Below are 19,555 nucleotides of genomic sequence, written 5' to 3'. Positions count from 1 at the left end.
CATAATACTATATACTACATAATACATAACGGGTTTTGTTTTGTATTTATTGTTTTATTCAATTTGACATCATTCGTAATAAAATTCATTAATAATACAATTAATTATTGTTATGTAATTTCACAGAATATTGAAAGTTACTAAGAGTATATTATAGGAGAGTGATAAAATGGTGACAGATTCTTCTGGCAGTGCAGGTGACTCATTTATGTGTTGGTTCGTTACTTTCAAAATGACACTAACACAGTTTCAAACTGATTTCATTGTGGCCGCAATGCCAGGAGAATTGTATCCATACTCTACCTGCAAATATTTAAATATAATATCAACCGCGCATGGAAACTTATATTTTATTGAATAGATTTTTCATTTCACACATTAATTATAGTATCACTGTGTATTAGCAAAAATGCTATAAGTAGTCAAAAATAAGTATGTTGTGATATTGATTTTTACATAAATCAATAAAAGAAATTAACATAAATACTATGGAAACACATCAGAAATATTAATAGAAAAATAAAATATTATTAGAAAAAATCTTTAAACAAATTTCATAAAAACTTCAGTTCCATAGCAATTTGTTAATTTTTATAGTAATTAGGTATGGTGCAGGTGGCTAAATTTTTAAATCAAGTTAATGGGTGCGTTTATGAGGTGTTTCCAAATTATGTAAGTATGTTAAATTAAGAATGTTACATTCCTTAATTCTTGTGGATCTGTGAGCAAAAAAAGTTGTTGAACTTAAAATTCAATTTATGTTATGAGTTGTCACTAAAATCTCCGGCTGGTGCTATCTATAGTCGAACCATTTAAACATGAAATGCGTAGAATTCTTGATTTCTCTGTAATTATACAGGGCTAATGCGATTATTGTTGCGGTTACTATTGTCGACTTATCTTAAATCAAGCTTATAGCATCGCTTCCTCTCGTTCTTAGCCTCCCACCATATCTTGTTTCGTGATAAAACTATCGAACCTCACGCTTACGTAGTATGTTTATAGTATATTTTAGAAACGCCATTAGGTATACTGCTATGAACGGAGCATCCTGTTATTTGGTGGAATATATATTCAATAGTCTTATAATTCATAACCCCCACACCCGACGGCTTTTTATTATGAGTCGGCTACTTCCAGGCTTAAATCATGAGGGGGTTGCTAGTTCCCTGTCAGATGGTGCGTTGATGGGTACGTGGGCGTAAGACGGTCGTACACAAGTGTTTTCACTGAAAATAGGAACCGACTGCAAATAGTTGATAGCGGTGATTTGAGGATGCTACTGACAAATATAGAGCCTAACGTAGACTAATTAGTAGCATAATACCGGGTTCATCATTCTTCATAATTACAAGTTTTAATTTTACTGATTTGATTACTAACAATTATTTTGAGCAATCTATAAATTATTTTATTGAAATTCCTAAATTATACACACTTTTATATTTATTGTTTTGAGATGTATTATTGATGAAGTATTTATATTTAGTTGGTGGGGTCCCACACTTCCTCCCAATGGGGCCTCAAGACCCTTGCTACTTCCTGACCCCACCTCGAGCCCCCCTGCAAATTATTTGTAGGATAACATAGTCATGGCCCCCACAAGGGGCTGACATAGTTGTAGCTTGGGAGCCCGGGCTTAGAAGGGGCCCGGCGTGGTAGGTTAACCAGTTAAGTAAGATAAACACGTACAAGAAATTTGCTCTAATAGTCAAAAAAGTCGCCTGCGGCGCTATTACGACAGTGGAATTTTATCTTATAATTACTTTTAGTGTGTTTCTTGTATAATAAAAATGACTATTTATCCAACATGGCGAAGTGTCGGATGTTACTTGGCTATTATAAAAGGGGGTCGCGATCAGTGCTGCATAATATGATTGCCGACAATTCAAGCGGATTTAATTACAAATACCAAAAATTGTTAAAACTACACATAATACCCTTTATTTTACACGGAACCCTGGAGTTCCGCGGAATATCATTTGGGAAACACTACTGTAGAACAGTACACTGCCCTTAACCTTAGCGATAGGTTGGGGGCCCGCTTCAGGATGTGGGGGCCATGGACATAGTCATATTGTTAAAACATATTGAAATCATAAAATTATTTGGGACGCAGGGATCTGGGATTCGAATCGCGTTTGGCGGATGAATTAAACATTTTTTAAACTTATATGTCTGCCTGGTTACAGACAATGGATTCCACGTGTTTTTCTTCATCTTATTATTGTCATTCCATTCAAAGATGATCCACGTAACAATCTCTTGCAGGAATCCGTATGTTCCGTTTATATCGGTAATCGTAAAAGAATAGTGGTTATGATAACCACTTTAACGGCAATTAAAGTAATTATAAATAACCAAATATAAAAGTCATTGAACTTACTGTTTGATAACAAAATTGTTTCGACTAATTGTCTTTTATTATCTACACTTTGAAATATTACTCCATTTAGACGTCTTAGTAATTTTCCGGAAGTAATCAGACCTCCAATTATGTGTAGGTATTTACATGTTTACCTGTTTTTTATTAATCGAGGCACAATGAGTTAATTAAAAATGTTTTCTAGTAATTATTAAAACAAGGTGCATGAAAAGCATGACTTTTTTGACAAAACAATACTATGTATATTCGAAATTCGAACACAATATCATTTTCGGGTAATTTAATTGAAAATTGACATAAACAATAAGATGGTACAGTTAAGTGTAATTCTTGGAAAACAAAAGATTAGAATATTATGATTTAAATAATTAAACATAATAAATCATAACACCGCGAAATTTTGTTTTTCGTTACGTAGAAGAAAAAAACAAACACCAGTCAGCATATTAAATAGCCGTTCGAGTAAATTTTAATTGCTTTTTTAAGCTAAATAATATATCAAGAAACTCTTTAATCGTCCGAGTATGTGCATAGAATGACTTGCAATAAAAAATGATTTTTAGATAAATTACTAAGAATTTTATTAAAAAAAACGAAGTTGACAATAATTAGTCCCTTATAGATGGGCATCATCGTAAATTTTGTGAGGTCTTCCAGTTGTGAGGTCCAGTTTCTATCCGAAAATTATTGCAATGTTCATCCTAATTTTACAGTTATAATTTTATTGTCAGTATCTGGATAAACATGATTTTAAGAACGACTTCTACATTAGTACTAATAGGGTACGCCCACGTTATTCGTTCATAAAAATTGGCCGAACATAGCTTCTTTGTGTCTTCAGCAGTACTATGAACTCTCCGGCATGGTGCCAAATCCATATAGTCGGATAATAAGTGTTATCAAATTCGGCCCCTTAGAGTCAAAGAAACGTATCGTATTTTTAACAATTTTGAGTTACGTGTGGTACCTACTGGAAATTAAATGACATGTTACGTTAAGTGACAAAGAAACGTATAAAAGAATTCAATAGATAAAAGATAGGTCAATACATATTTCTTGCAAACACTTTCTTCTTAATGTCAGTGGAATGTAAATTTACTTGTGTTTGGGGTCTCCTGTAAAGTAGAGAAAAATGAAATACATTAATAAGAGTTATATAGTCAAATTTTCTCTCAATAAGTTGATTGTTCTGATTTTAATCCACACTTTTAATCACAACATCGATATTTTCAATAGTAAGTACGTTTACGTTTTTGACAGGTTAGATTTTTAACATAAATATTATCATTTGAATCGAATTTTTTAATTAAATTAAGAATAGTAAACTCTGTAGGTCGATTATTTAGACCATAAATTAACGTAATGTCCGAAACATAGCTATAATAGATTCATTCTTAATTGTTATAATACATTTTAACAATTTGTATACGCTGTAAAACTATGTATTTTTTCATGATGATTTGCCAAACAACACTGCTAAAAATATGGTAACTATAACGTTTAAAAAATTTATAATACAAATTTGATAACCCTATACTAAACATACTTATTGTAATGTAAAATAATTATAACATTGTATGCTTGGTTTGTCAATCATAAACTCCGTAAATGTCTATACATTTTTAAATGCTTCACATGAATCTGCGACTGCAATACATAGATAATAATTCAGGTCACTTTTGTCTATTGAAATGAAGTAACATCTGGTGGAGTAATATTATATACCTACCTAAGTGTATTATAAATAGTTGTCTTACTGAATTGTACTCTTATAATATTAATAATCTGGATTTCTATGTACATTCACTCTTCGTCAAGGGTATCAATATTTGGTATCAGTATTGTATCAAAAGAAAGGTTCGATACCGAAATGTCAATTACTTTTTAAATTATATAACAAATTCTGAATTTTTAATAACAATACTAACAAACCTAAATTTTTTTAATCATACGAGATGTATATTGAACAAAATTTGCAGCTTAAATGGTTGACGTTGATTAAACATTTTTCTATCGACTAAATAAGTTCAACGCGCATGAATACTTCGGCATAGTACAGTAATTTCGGTCGTATTGTCATGCGCGTGTTATGGGTAATGCCACCGCCATCTTTAGATTAATAAAACCTGAGCATAACTTTTTGCACAAGCAACGAGTGGTACACTTTTCAGCTGTCAAAATCAGATCCCAGATTGCTTGACATATTGATTCGCCTTTTCTCGTTTCAAATTGAATTATAAAAAAAATCTCAAATCAAATATATTAACTATCATTTTTACAAATAAATAATATACATTCCTGTTATTCATCAGCTGTCAAAGTCAGACTAGTCCTTCACACAAAAACCGGTGGTAATATCGATTTCCAAAAAAATATATAGCATTGATCTATGCATTACATTTGTAGAAGGTGTGTTAATGCTAGTGTCTTATTTATCATGTAACTTATCTATTCAAATCAAACCATTCCATGTGTGAATACGACAGACGCATCAGTATGAGCACTCTATAGAACAATGACAGTTCATATATAGACAACAACGGGAGGGGCGGAAAAAGGAGGACCAGTCGTTGTAAATGTATCGGCTTTCTACTTGAGTTGGTGGTAAGGCACAAGACACTGCAGCTCGACGTTGGTCTTACTCAATTCCAAATACGTCCGATTAGAATAAACGCTAAACAGAGACGTAACGCACTCATGCAGTGACGTCCCTAAGCAAAGTGCCACCCTTAAGCAGATTTAGAAAACCGTCCCCTTTCATTTTTATCAATACACCAATAATTGAGGTAGACACCATCTACTGATAATTATAGCATTTCCACGAAACCTACTCTCAAACATTGGTGGTTTTAGGTATGTGAAGATCTGTGGAGCTGGAGGGCCCTTGTGAAAATTTCATCTGTGTGATAAACCGCCATTACAATACAATAATAGTTATGCTGTCATCATTTTTAATGCTTCGGTTATTTTACAACATTTTTCTTAGGTCGTATTCTTATTTGTCCGTGGTTGTTTGTCCGGTACAAATCTTGCAATCGATTTTTAACTAACTTCTCGACTAGCTAGACATTTGAAACTTTTAGAATATTATCAGAACACGATTCCAATGCATTTTTAATACTTTTAGCCATCTTTAAGTAGAATTGAATTCATTTTTAGTTAATTCTGTTTTGTATAAAAAGTTATTTCGATACCATTATTGGTTGCTAAGGGGTCCTAGCAACTAAATTATTAAATAATATATACGTGCGTTACTATGGAAATCAATATGAAGTGACATTTCATTATTCAGTATTTCTATCAAGTACATTTTTTTGATCGTTTAAGCTAGTCTAGTCAAGTTTATATGATTCAACAGAATATTTAAAAACGTTGTATAAAAAAATTTCTTTTAATCTTGTATTTTTTTAAACTAAGATGTCGATATGTCGGTATGAAGCGACCACTGCTCTCAAAAATTGTAATATTTGTATTGTTTACTTCATTCGCCGTTTTTTTATAATGTGCCGCCCCTATGCTATGCAATGCATAACCTACCCACCCACACAGGACGTCACTGATAATATTATGTAACCGTCTAGCTGATCTATCGTTTGTCAAATGTTGCATTAAATCGGTCATCATTGGTGAATAAAATTCCACGATTGTTTTCTCTAATAGTCTAACATAATATACCTACATACATTATTTATAATATTTACTCTCTTCAGATTACAGTAGGTAAATTATTTTATCAATCGGTTTAACTGCTACGCGGAATTGCATTCTCTTGTAAATACAATAATCGCAAATATTATTTACTTTTCAATCTTCAAGCCTGATGAAATTATAAAAAAAATATACTAAACCGCATTTAGTACAATTTAAAACTGTGGTGATAAATTATAAATTATGCCTTATCAATGATCATTGAAAAAACGTCTCCTGCGGTGCTATCTATCTGTAGATATGTTACCATTACGTCATTATGAGTATGGTTCTCTCGTCTAAGTTGCGCGTGTCGTCGCTAATTTCCTACAAACACGTATCTCAAATTTTGTCAGTTTTGAGTTGTTTGATGTAATGAATTCAGAATTTGAATACGCACATATTCCTCTAACACGTATCTCAAAACATACTTTACAACATAACAGATTTAAGCAATAACAAAAACTCGTATCACAATAAAAAGACTTTTATAAATATTATAGACTCGTATCTTGAGTTACGTGTTTGTAACTATACAGAATCTCTTTCTCGTAAGTCAAGATACGTGTTTGCTGCAGTAATATTTACAGTACAGTTGCAACGCATTCTCGTATCTCCGACATTATGACTGATCGGTCGAAAGTATAGTGCGATAAATAATTGAAGAAACGTAACATTTTTTTCATGAAAATATGTGTATACTAAATGGATATTTCATAGAAGAAATTTTATTTCTAAATTAAAAACTGAGAGAATAAAGTTGTTATTTGCCTCTCCTGAAAAGTTGTGATTTTTGAGATACGTGTTTGTAGAAAATTACAGACGGTATGTAGTTTCCTTGATTATAAATAATATTTTCGCATTCCAAAACTTTAACAATTTATTTACCTATATCGAAAAAAAAATGTTTGAATGAATAATATGGCAGGTTACTGTTATTTTTTTCGCCTGCGGTGCTAATATCTTCGTTGAAATTGACATTTTCTATCGGTTTCAAATGACTTAATTTTTTTAAAATATTTTTTCGCAGTAAAGTGAATCCAACTGTAAGTTGTGTAACGACAAACCGCCATATTTGATTTTACATCAAAAAACAAAATACACCCATATTTAACGCAACTAATCGTATCATTGATACGTATCGGTGTCAGATGTGAAGATATTTGAGAAAGTTTAGAAGGCAGAGCGGGGTCACTTGATCATCATTTTAGTCAAAGCAGTATAGGTCCTAATTAATGACGAAATAAGAAATGATAGCCTTTAAAACAGTTAAGTTGTTTATTTGGTCATGTAACTCTATCAAAAAACTGTAGAAAAGACGATGTTTACATACTAAATTTATATTAATGTCACAAACGCCAGATGGCTCAGTTGACAGACTAGGTGGGGTTAACTGAGCCACCCAATGGGGTTAGTTGAGCCAGTGGGCATAGAAAGGTTTTTTTCATCAGAGCAATATAAATTTTGAGATTCAACCGCCCAATTTGAGATTTAAAAAAAATCTAGTGCCACAAATATTTTTTCATTACTTTTATTTTTTACCTTTTTACATTACCAACTGTTGCGTGTCTTAAAAACAGTTATTGCAAATATAATTTTTAAACATGCATTATTATATGGATATGATAGATAAAGTGTGACCCATATCCTATTTCTGAATTCAAAGAATATTTCAATGGGAGGAAATAAAACTCATACTTAATCATTTAGAAGTATTTTTATTAACATTAAAAGAAGGCTTATTCGAAGCCATGCATTATTATATGGATAGGATAGATAAGGTGTGACCCATATCCTATTTCTGAATTCAAAGAATGTTTCAATGGGAGGAAATGAAACTCATACTTAATCAAAGTATTTTTATTTAACATTAAAAGAAGGCTTTGAATTTAAAACTTATCTAATGTGAAGGATGAATCTAATGCATTTCGATGAGTTTGTTAATATCAGGCTCGAATTTATATAAAAACAGCCATAAGTCAGTAAGCCGCGTTCAGTAACTTGCAGCCGATTTCTTTTTTTAGTTAGAACGTTGCTACAGCACTAAATCCACGTTCACACAAATACGACGATGGAAATGCTATCAAAAATCGTTGAACAACCGACCATAACCCAGGGTACAGTTGAGAGATTCGCATCGCATCTCAAGTGGTGTCGTGTCTAGATTCCGTCAGATTTTTGTAGATAGAATTTGTCTGACGTCACCCCTCTAGATTTACTTAACGCCCCCTAATTTTATTTGAGCCTTTTACTACCCCCCTGAAAGCCTCCAGCGCCCACTTTGAGAAAGACTGGTTTAAAGGTTCAAAATGTGCTACGGGATGGGAGCATCAGTCTGATAACATTTTAAACACCAAGAAAAACGACATTACATACTTTCTGTATCGGCAGCTTACTGTGACTTCACGTGATAGTGCGCGACGTGCATAATAATATAATCACAGCATTCACAGCATAAGAAATTAAGTATCAGTGTGAAGCCAATACTTCTTTATTTATTTTTTTGTATATCTTATGTTAAGAAAACCACTGCCAGAAAGAAAAGTTTTAATAGTACTAAGTCTAATTATTTGTTTCATTTGCAGGGTTGCAAGATCTTCATCCGTCCAAAATACACCCTACATCGTAGATGCCAGACTTGATACTCGCTCTTTCAACGTTTATTGGAATTCTCCAACCTTCCAATGCCAGCAGTATGGCCTAAACTTCGATGAACTGTCAACGACATTTGGATTGCAGCAAAATCGAGGGGACACATTTAGAGGGAACAGTATATCGATTCTGTATGATCCAGGCAAATTCCCAGCCCTGCTGGAGAATGGCACCCAAAAAGAACTATTCAGGAGAAACGGAGGTGTTCCTCAAGAAGGAAACCTTAAAGAACATTTGGATACTTTTAGTCAACATATTGAGGAACTGATTCCAGATGGAGCATTTAACGGTAAGACCATTTTTATCATATGACAATATTATGTTTGCTATGTATATCTTATCTAATAATTAGGTATATTTTAGATATTTTAGTACTAGATGATTATTTGGAATTTTTCCTATATTACATATTATTATTATTAAAGTTGTTGTGAATTATCAGAACCAGTAGAATGTATGTGTATACGTACGATTACTATTCATATTTTATCCTATTATATATTATATATCCATTATTATAGTACGATTCCCTTTAGGTTGTTTTGTTTATATTGAAAAAGCCATGATTGTATTTAAAAACTATATCAAACGTCAGACGAAGGAAAACAAATTTTTAAGACAAGCAAAAACAAGTGAATGAAGTTTTGTTTTTTTTTGAGAAAACTTTTTGGCTTTCGATTTATTTCTACAATAATAATATTCTCTATTTTTACTTTACACTAACAAAATATGGCCATCGTAATTATATATAAAAAATAATTTAATATTTTGCAATAAAATCGTGTTTTATTTTTAGATAATATATATGTTTTTAATTATTTCCTCGTTCATTTTTTTGCCCCGATCATTTGGGCATAGAGAAAGGTTTTTTTAAATTTTTTTTTAAATGGAATGGCTGTTTGATACTTTTCCGATCCATAGTTGGTTTTGGATCTTGATCAAATACAACGTGTCATTTTTGCCAAATTTGGGATCATTACCACACACGCCTAGTAATTGCGACATCCTGTTTTGATATCATAAAAAAGAATCAATTTAGTCCTGTAAGCTTGTAATATTAATATGTCCAGTAAGTGGGATGGTTGTATTTCACACAAAGCCATCCAATTTGTATAACCACTGTTATTGCATTCCCTGATAATTCATTCTAATGTATTCTTTTGGCTACAGTCGTAGATTAAAACGACAAACGAAGCGTTATTTTGAAACAATTGAATTTCGCGAAATTCAATAATTAACCAGTATACTCATTTGATGATAATAAGTTATGCACTTGACAATGGTAATGGTCTGAGTTCATATCCTGCCAGAATGAAAATAATAGAGCTATTTTTTAGCACGACCTTGGACCAAACTTTAACAATTCATTCTACATTAATATTGATTTTTTAACAATTTTTAATGATATTTTCTTAGATATTACATAAAAAAATTGAACATACTATATAGGTAGGTACTAAAATTCGCGGTTTTAATAATTAAGGGTCCTATCCTATGCCTGGACAAAGTTGTTTACATATCTAAATAAGTGGGCATTTGCATTATTTAGTCAATTTCTGGGCGAATAATACATAAAGCATAACATGTGATAGACAGAAATCAGAAAAATAATACAGTTTTCATAGTTATTAACTAGTTTTTAATTAAGCTATATTGTATTGTTAATCGATTATATACAAAATACCACTGTACACTGCGAATTGAAAATTTCTTTTTTTTATCATGCTCGATTCTAACAAGATCATAACAATATGGTCCTTCACAGAGTGGATGATGTCTTAACAGATTTTTGTTTTTGAAATGAATGTTAGCCACGTGGTTAAATTATTAAGCCATTGCTCTGGGTCTAAACACACATAAAAATATTACGTCAATATTGCCAGACCCGGGATTCGAATCCGGGACCCACGATGTTATAAGCCGACGCGGTAACCGCTCGACCATCGTGGGCATTGAATGCCTTATTCTATTATTCAAACTATTGAAACCAGTTTAACATTTTTGAAATACTGTATTACGTGTACGTAGTACATGCATTTATGCAAATAAACAACTGATATATTAAATAAATATTAATAAATAACAATTCAATTTATATTTTATACATTTATTATTGTATATTATTTTTTTACCATGTCCGATCCTAATAAGATCATAATGTACATCCTCAGAGCGGAGGTTTGTATTAACAGATTTATGTTTTTACGAGAAATGGATTTTAGCCACTTGCTCAACCTATTAGGCCCATCTCTGACTCAAACACAAAATGAAAAACAATATGTGTATTTTCCAGACCCAGGATTTGAACCTGAAACCCACGAAATTATAGGCTAACGCTTAAGTCGCTCGGCCATCATGGATTTTAAAAAATACGGAAAATTGCTATTCGGACGTTCCCACGTTATTGATTATCGTATTGATAAAATGTACATATGTTTCATGATCAGCTAATTTTACATTACGTCGATATGTTAGAATTTGGCTCTTAATTTGCGTACACTTTAAATTTAAACTGAATATTTATATAATTAAGTATTTAAAATATATTATGGATTATTTAATATATGGCTTTTACCAAGTCGTTCAATGATGAAATATTAAGATTTATAAAAGTACACAATATTATTATTAATATATACATACCTATATATTTTTTAATTTTCATTATAGGTCTCGGTGTGATAGATTTCGAGTCATGGAGGCCTGTTTTCAGACAAAATTTCGGAAAATTAACAGCATACAAGGATACTTCATACCAGATTGAACAAGATCGACATCCATTTTGGCCCAGAAAGTGGGTTGAAAAAGAGGTGAGCTTATAAAAACCGTTATTAATTTAAAGTATCCCCGGAATGACATAATATTTTTATATACGCAAAAGTAGGCTTTAAAAACAGCATGTAGTCTAACATGATTTTATTATATTTTAGGCATCAAAACGGTTTGAGGAATCCGGCCGTCCGTACGTCGAGGAGACCCTGGCCATGGCTAGGGAGGCTCGACCTCTTGCAAAGTGGGGCTATTACGCCTTTCCATATTGCTTCAATATGGCAAATGGCAAAAACCAACCGGATTGTTCTGATGAAGTACGAAGAGAAAACAATAAGTATGTTGAGAATATACAGTTTTATTATTTTATAGGATGATAAAATGAGGATTTTTTAAATTTAAGCAAATGCGAATCTGCAATGCGAAACGACGTGCAGTTAATTTAATTAAAGCCTAATACCGTGTTCTCACTTGGCGATATCTGTCGTTCAACCGCATGTTGAATGACAGTAATGTTGAAAGAAAATTGATTCGTGAGCTAACATGCAATTGAGTGTTTCACAATCATAGTGAACGAAGTCCATTCTGGTTATTTTTGAGTAGGCTAGGATCAAACATAATATTTGAGTAATTATTATTCTGTAGGGGGTATGATTTCCCTTACATAATAACTTAAATGTACTCGAAATAACACTTCAGGATTGCAATCATACCCTTACAGAATTAGAAATACTCAAATTTTATGTTTGAAAGTAGCTTACTCAAAAATAACCAGAATGGACTTCGCTCACTATGGTTGTGAAACACTCAATTTGAAGTGAAGGTTCTTTTAACAGTGACTTCGAGTCAACTGATGGCTTCAAGAAAGGTTTAGCTTAAGCATAAGAGTAACCAAGGTGATAAAAAGTCGCCAATCACATTTACATGTCAAATTTGTTTATTTTATTTAACGCCATATTGATTAACGGTTCAACTTAAATCGATACATGGGAAGATTCGTGTCGATTTCTTGTTCAACATTCAACAGATAGTTGAACGACAAAAATCGCCACGTGACCATGCGGTAGTAGTCATCATATATTTTTATTGATATATTATATTTTATTGATATATTATATATATTTTAATATTACCTATGTTTATGTGTATTATTTCTGCTCGAAATATAACATAATATGAAGTTTTAAATTTAGAACAGAAAAGTCACGCGGAAATAATCCATAAAATGAAAAAAAAAAACAATTATTATGCTTGGAGTTCTCATTTTTAAATAGAGAACACGGAACAATAGAGAATTTACATATTGTTTCTGTGATTATAATTAGTGGTATGAAATTATGTCATAGATAACGATAAACAATTAAAACAAGCATTGGATTAACGAGAAGGGTTATAGAATTGATTCAATGTGTCATGTTAATATGTTTGATGAGTCAGTGTTGGAATAATGTTAAAAACTGAATGCATTATTTTTATTTTTATTTTGAGAAATAAGTGTTATTCAATAATGGTAGGAAAATGGATTTAAAACTCACTCATTCATTGCATTTTCCTCAGCCAAATTTCTTGAATGTGCCGTGGATTAACGATCAAAAAGAGCTCCACAAGATTCCTATGACAAATACCCACAGCAAAAGAAACAACTAATAATTATTCATTTATTCACTTAAATGGTGACATAATACCACCAAATCAAAATTGCATTTTCACCAGAGATAAATACATGCTGTTATGTTTTCATCAGCTTGGTAGATATTTGATAGTCTCCTAGGAAAGGCATAAGTAGAGTTGGGTATTTCCCGAGAATATCTCAATCTCGAGATTCGGGATTTCCCTAAATGATGAAATTTTGAATTCTCGAGATTCGGGATTTCAAGAAAAGAATTCTCGGGAATTCTCGAGATATCGGGAAATTTAAAAAAAACCTGTAAAAATCCTAAAATCAGTGTAAAAACAGACAAATTCCAAAAAAATATGATTTTTTTTTATTCATGTAAGATGACAAACAAAATAGAAGTAGGACAACAAAAATAATTAAAAACATTACTTATTAAAATGGAATGTCAATCGCTGCGTTTGCAAAAATTGCGCTCATTTTGAGTCGACGTTGGCTTAATTGTGCTAAATGCCCCGATCACTCTTTGTACGTTTTATGTTTTCTGTCCACTTTTTTCATAGAGAAAATCGTTTTTTCAATTAATATTTGATAATAAAAAAATCCCAAATCCCGAGAAAAGATTCTCGAGATCCGGGATTTCCCGAAATGTTAAAAATTTCAATTCTCGAGATTCGGGATGGAAAATCTCGAAAATTTCTCGAGAATTCCCGTCGGGAAATTCCCGAAACCCAACTCTAGGAAAGGTTATAATAATATTGTAATCTCATCGATGGATTTCATAACTTTTATTTAGTCAGCCATACGATTATGTTTTCATCCGTTTCAATTTTTAAATATTCTTAGTTTCTTTTTACTCTCACCCTAATTAACTATTCTCCAGTAGTATTCACCCTCGCGTATTCCTCCATTAGCTGTCATGACTCAGTGGCGAAGGGTGGAGGTAGGCTGTTAAGATCAGACATTAATAATGCACACTAAACTTTTTAAGTCATACATATTTGTTTTCATTGAACTAAGACTACAATTTGTAAATAGTATTGGTTAGTTTTTAAAATTCGAATAAAACCTGCTTAATTCAAGCCTTAGTAGATACCTAATAGCCAAAAAAATATTCGTTTATATACAAAATATATAAAATTATGATATTAAACCTAATTTAATTTTAGATATGTTATAGATAGAAGAATATTTTCTATCGATTATGGTTTGATATATGCGAATTAAAAAAAAACTAACCAACACCATCTGTAATATTATAATATATTCTTAATTCATTGAAAATAAATAAGCATGACTGAAAAGTGTGTAATATTTTTGTCGTATCGCCAATAACATACCTAAACTATTTTGGTTTGGTTTAGGCAGGGTTTAATTTGATTTTAAAAACTAACCAGCACCATCTGCAAATTGTATTTTTAGTTGAATGAAAACAAATAAATATGACTGACAAAGTTTAGTGTGTACTATGTATGTCGAATTTTAAAAGCTTACCTCCTCCCTTCACCACTGTATTATTACATCACTGTCCAATGCATCCCAAACATAACGTCGTGTTTAACATAGTTATGAAAATCGATAGTTTTGTATTTATGATATGATATATTTTATTTTATGGAATGAAAAACGTGTTTATTTCAGCATTCAGTGGATGTGGGACGGATCAGATATTTTACTACCCTCGGTGTATATGAGCAGGAAGTCTATGGATGCAAAAGGAAGACTTCAGATGGTTCAAGGCAGAGTAAAGGAAGCCATGAGACTCGCTAAGAAGTCTAAGCTGTCGCCGACTATTTATCCATATGTCTGGTACAAATACCAGGATGATACTGACGTATTCTTGACAAAGGTTCGTTATTTTATTTTAAAATGTTTGTAAAGTATAAAAATCATTCAATCTATTAGTTGTGCACCACTGAATTGAGATATCCTTCGTCTTTTTTCCTCATAATTGAATCATCAGTCTAATAAATCAGTCAATTCTGTGGTTTCACTGTTTGGCGATATTTTTGACCAGAGGTTACATATTCGTTGAGATTTATGTACTTACATATTTTAGGCATATAGCCTAATAATCCACTTACACATGCATGGATCTACTGCTGGCAGTATATAATATTGTCGCGACCATAAAAATAAAATGCAAATATCAACACTTATTGTCGTGCAAGTTGCAAGACTGCATGCAATAATCAAAAATGTTTAGCGTGTTTTGAATTTTCACGCAATAGTTGTAAATGGCGTGATATGTGTGCATTCGTCGCTGTAGAGTGTAGCTATATATACCAATAGAAAACAATAATTATTGTCACGAAAATTTAATTTTCACACTATTGCTGCCAGTAAATCAATGCATGTAGGTATATCATTATCATCAGCCAGGATCGATCCACTGCTGTATGAAGGCCTATCCATAGTTCCTTCGGCTTACCTAACTCTTTTCCGGTCCTTAGTTCTTCGATAGTTAGTAGTCAACCTCTATCACATCGCGTACTCTTGTTTGCTTCCTTATCCATTGGTTTATTTTGAGATTTTTCCGCGTTATGCCCACGATGCACCTTTCCATGCCACGTTACTATGCCACTTTTACCATGCGCTACTCGTAATTTTTGGATTTTTCTTACATTAAGAGTCCATGTTCTACACGCATACGTGCGCGTTGGTAGCACACATAAGTTGAACGCTTTATATAGTTAAGAAACAATGGGAGGTCACTTTTGAAGATACTATTCAGGTGCCCAAATGCACTCCATGCACGTATAATATAGGCGATTTCAGCAGTTGGACGACAACTATGACATGGAGTTATATGCTTACTTTTTACTCATTGGTTTCTTTTGCGGTATTTCGGCGCTTGTGTACACTATTATCAAAAAATCTATTGTGTGCTTAAATTGAATTAAGTCGTTGATTCTGTTGTCAAACTTGCAAACAAAATTTTCGAGTGGAACTTTTTTTTTTGTTTTATATTATGAACCTACAATAATTTAAACATTTTGTCCTATGTTTTTTCAGGAAGATTTGTACAACTCTCTAAACCACATGAACAAAAGTGGCCTAGCTGGAGCCATAATATGGGGAAGTTCAAACGACGTGAAGTCAAAGAAACATTGCCTGCTTCTGAAAGAATATGTCAAAAATGTATTAGGACCCGTGGTCAGACAATTTGTCGCAACAGGTTCCCATAAATCTGTCGAAGGTTTATTACAAGACGATATAAATAAAGCAACAACAACATTAACTTCAGATACAGATTTTCAGTATTCAGGAACAATTAAAGAAGAAGCACAGTCAACGATATCAAGAACAACTGCGTCAGGCACCAATTATAATAATCGATCCCAAAAGCGATCAACAGACCCACAATTTACGATTACTGAAAATGAGCCTTCAAATTCGAAGACCACTTTATCGGGTGTAACTCCTAAAGAAACTAATACTCAAACCATCACTACTGCTGTAACATCAGTGCCGGATACGACTTCTAAAACGACAACCATTTTGGATTCTGTCACTACGGAAAGAATTCAAATTAAACCTAACTCTATACTATGGAATTCAGTGGATTTGAAAGAAGAATCTCATAATGTAGACCGGACCACGTCAAAAACTCCTTACGTTGTTTTTGTGACTCCCGTTTCAACTAAATCTGATGAATCTGTCTCAAAATCTGAAATTGATTCTTCACAATCAGTTGTCACACAGAATATTCGTTTGCTTGATACTAAATTTACAAATGAAACTCCTTTAAATTCTTTAATTACTTCAAATATTCCAGATATAACGACAAGTATTAACATGGAAACCTACAGAAGTGCTGTAGAATCTAAGACTACTAGTTTAACAACTAAATTTCCTACTCCGAGTGAGTCTACTTTTAAAAATAATGTAGACATTAATACAGAATCTTACATGAAAGATTTTAGTGTGGAAGAGAATTCTATGTCAACTAAAATCCCTAGACTAACAACAGATCATGAAAATTTTAAACCCGAAACTATTAATAATTCAGTTTACAAAGAATGGTCATTATCAACTAATACTCCTTCGCCAACTCGTTCTGTTTTGGCAGAGACTACAAAATTTAATACAGAATCTGAAATAAGAACTACATTTGAAGAAACTACAACTTTTAAAAATTCAGTTACTTCAAATATTGAACCAGTTTCTGAATTTTCTCTCAGTGACTCGGAAGAAGTTTTAATAGATGATGATCTGACAAACTCTGTAAATGGTATAAAAAACAAAACTGCACAGGATAAGAATATCATGACTGATTTAGAAGAAGCTGGAACAATGATCGAAGATGATGTCAGTTCTATGTCTGTGTGGGAAAGAATACGACAATTTTTCAAAAATGCTTTTGAATGAGGTTGTTCTGTAGTTTTACGTAGAATTTTTTGTGATATTTAAAAAATCTGTATTTTCTGATCTCTTAGCTACATTTTTGTAGTCAGTTTAATTAACTATCAGTATACGATTTTTTTATACTTCTTTAAAACAAAGACACACTTTCGGTTGCTAAATGCAAATGTGAACTCTCTGTGGTTATCATATAATATTCCCTGGGTAAAACTTTCCACACCGATGAGAATTAAAACAATCCGTGAGGAGACTATAATGAAATCGATAATTTTCAACTATCAATTTGTTGATTACGGGGGGGGGGGGGGGAATTAAAAATCTCACGTAGGTTATCGTAATGTTCCCGCGATGGATGGGTGCAAAATTCTGGAAAATTCACATTCAGCCGATGAAAAAAAAATAGACAAGGGGGTAAAATATTTTGTGATTAAATGTGTCGATGAAGTTTGGTAAAAATACCGAAGATGAGGCATTTGCGTTCTTTATGATTTGAAAAAAATTGCTTCTCGAATAAATTAGTAGGAATGGATCTCTCGAGTCCAAAATTACAGCGTATTGTGAAAATTGCATTTATATTCTAATATTTTGCAGTATAAACAATGTGTCACGCGTATATCTTTGACATATTTTTGGCCCCAGTTGCCTGTAGTGGCATTATTTGACTTTAGACTGAATTTTCAAATTTGGTTGAATAGGTCATAAAAGTTCACAGTATATTGATTTTTATGTGAATAATTCGCTCCAATTCATGTATATTAAAAGCACTAATTTTATATTTTCTGTTAGCAGTAATAATTTAATCGTTCACTAAGGTATGTGTATATTATTTTCAGAACAATTCCAATAATCAATATTCCATACTTCATACTTCCGTACATATTATAATATACTTATGTCTAAGTTTACATGTTGATCCTTGCGAGTATTTTTTTTGTAACCGTTACATTGATTTTTTTTAAAGTAATATCTAATATAAATGCAGAAAACAGAGAGTCCACAATTTGTAAATTATGATGTAACATGGTTTTTCTATGTTCTGCGTTCATGATAAAAATGTTCTCTGATCGCAGAATATGCCATCGTTGATTTGCTGGAAACAGCCACACTAAAGTAAGATGTACATAAAAACACCTCAGATATCGTATTTTTCTCCAATTTGATCTTTTATAGTAGGCATATCTCTGAGGTTATGTATGTTCAATATATAGAATGTTACATTCTCAAATCTTATTATTATTCGTTGAATAAAAGAAATGTTTTATTAAAAATTGTTAGCAAGTTCAAGTAGACGTTATAACTAAATATTTGACAAGAGCCGGGCGTCGGTTAGTAATCAAGGTAATTAACAATCCTTGATTTAAAACACAAAAACCGATAGTCAATAATAACGCAATTTGGTAAGCATTTCGTAATTAAATAGGAGGCCTGTAGCTTAATGGTTAAAACGTTTTGGCGCGATATCAGTAGATATTCGGGTTAAAATCCCGTCAGACGTCGTATTTTTTCAAATGTAATTTTTTCTAGAAGGTATATTATATCTGAGGTGTTTTCAAGTTATGTATGTTCAATAATATGGGATGTTACGTTCTCAGATCTTGTGAATTATTCGTTGAATAAAAGAAATGGCCTATTAAACAATATAATAATACATTTAAAAAACTAAAACAACAGAAATATTGGTGTATTTTAAATAATCACAGCTAACACACAAGTGCTAATTTTTCTGTTTGTGTTTTGTGTGGATTGTCTGCTTTCTGTATAAATTTGCATTACATTACCTTCACAGAGTGGACGTTGTATTAACAGATTTTTAATTTTAGGAGAAATGGATGTTCGTATAATACCTAGTTATTAGTTCTAAATATATATTGAAAATAAACATGTGAATTTAGCCAGACCCGGGAATCTAACACGGGACCCACGACATTATAAGGCGATACGTTACCGTTCAGTTATAGTGGTCAATTGTAATAATATTCGATAGCGGTTCCAAAACGATTTTATGTATGTATTAGTAACTATGTATAGAAAATAGATAATATTATGTTCTCAGTTGGCAGCGTTGTTTATAAATAAATTAA

The 19,555-nt window shown here is 32.1% G+C and overlaps 1 protein-coding gene across 1 annotated transcript; it reads left to right on the top strand.

Annotated features, from left to right (window-relative positions):
- The first annotated feature begins 7,478 nt into the window (after nucleotides 1-7,478).
- On the top strand, nucleotides 7,479-18,588 carry LOC147075087 (hyaluronidase B-like). Its single transcript, XM_085943308.1, has 7 exons — nucleotides 7,479-7,483; nucleotides 8,659-9,014; nucleotides 11,396-11,535; nucleotides 11,656-11,831; nucleotides 14,751-14,958; nucleotides 16,125-16,308; nucleotides 18,545-18,588. The coding sequence occupies exons 1-7, from the start codon at nucleotides 7,479-7,481 to the stop codon at nucleotides 18,586-18,588; spliced, it is 1,113 nt and encodes a 370-aa protein (XP_085799434.1).
- Nucleotides 18,589-19,555: the final 967 nt, after the last annotated feature.

This window comes from Rhyacophila brunnea, unplaced genomic scaffold (genome assembly GCF_057557595.1).
Source record: "Rhyacophila brunnea isolate RB1 unplaced genomic scaffold, BYU_Rbru_1.0 scaffold_15, whole genome shotgun sequence".
NCBI lineage: Eukaryota > Metazoa > Arthropoda > Insecta > Trichoptera > Rhyacophilidae > Rhyacophila > Rhyacophila brunnea.
Note: the sequence above shows the minus strand (reverse complement) of the source record. Positions and strands in the feature narration are given on the sequence as shown.

Coding starts and splice junctions, on each gene's coding strand:
- LOC147075087 (XM_085943308.1), top strand. Junction 14,959..16,124: donor CTGACGTATTCTTGACAAAG/GTTCGTTATTTT, acceptor ATGTTTTTTCAG/GAAGATTTGTACAACTCTCT. Junction 16,309..18,544: donor TTCCCATAAATCTGTCGAAG/GTTTATTACAAG, acceptor CTCTGATCGCAG/AATATGCCATCGTTGATTTG.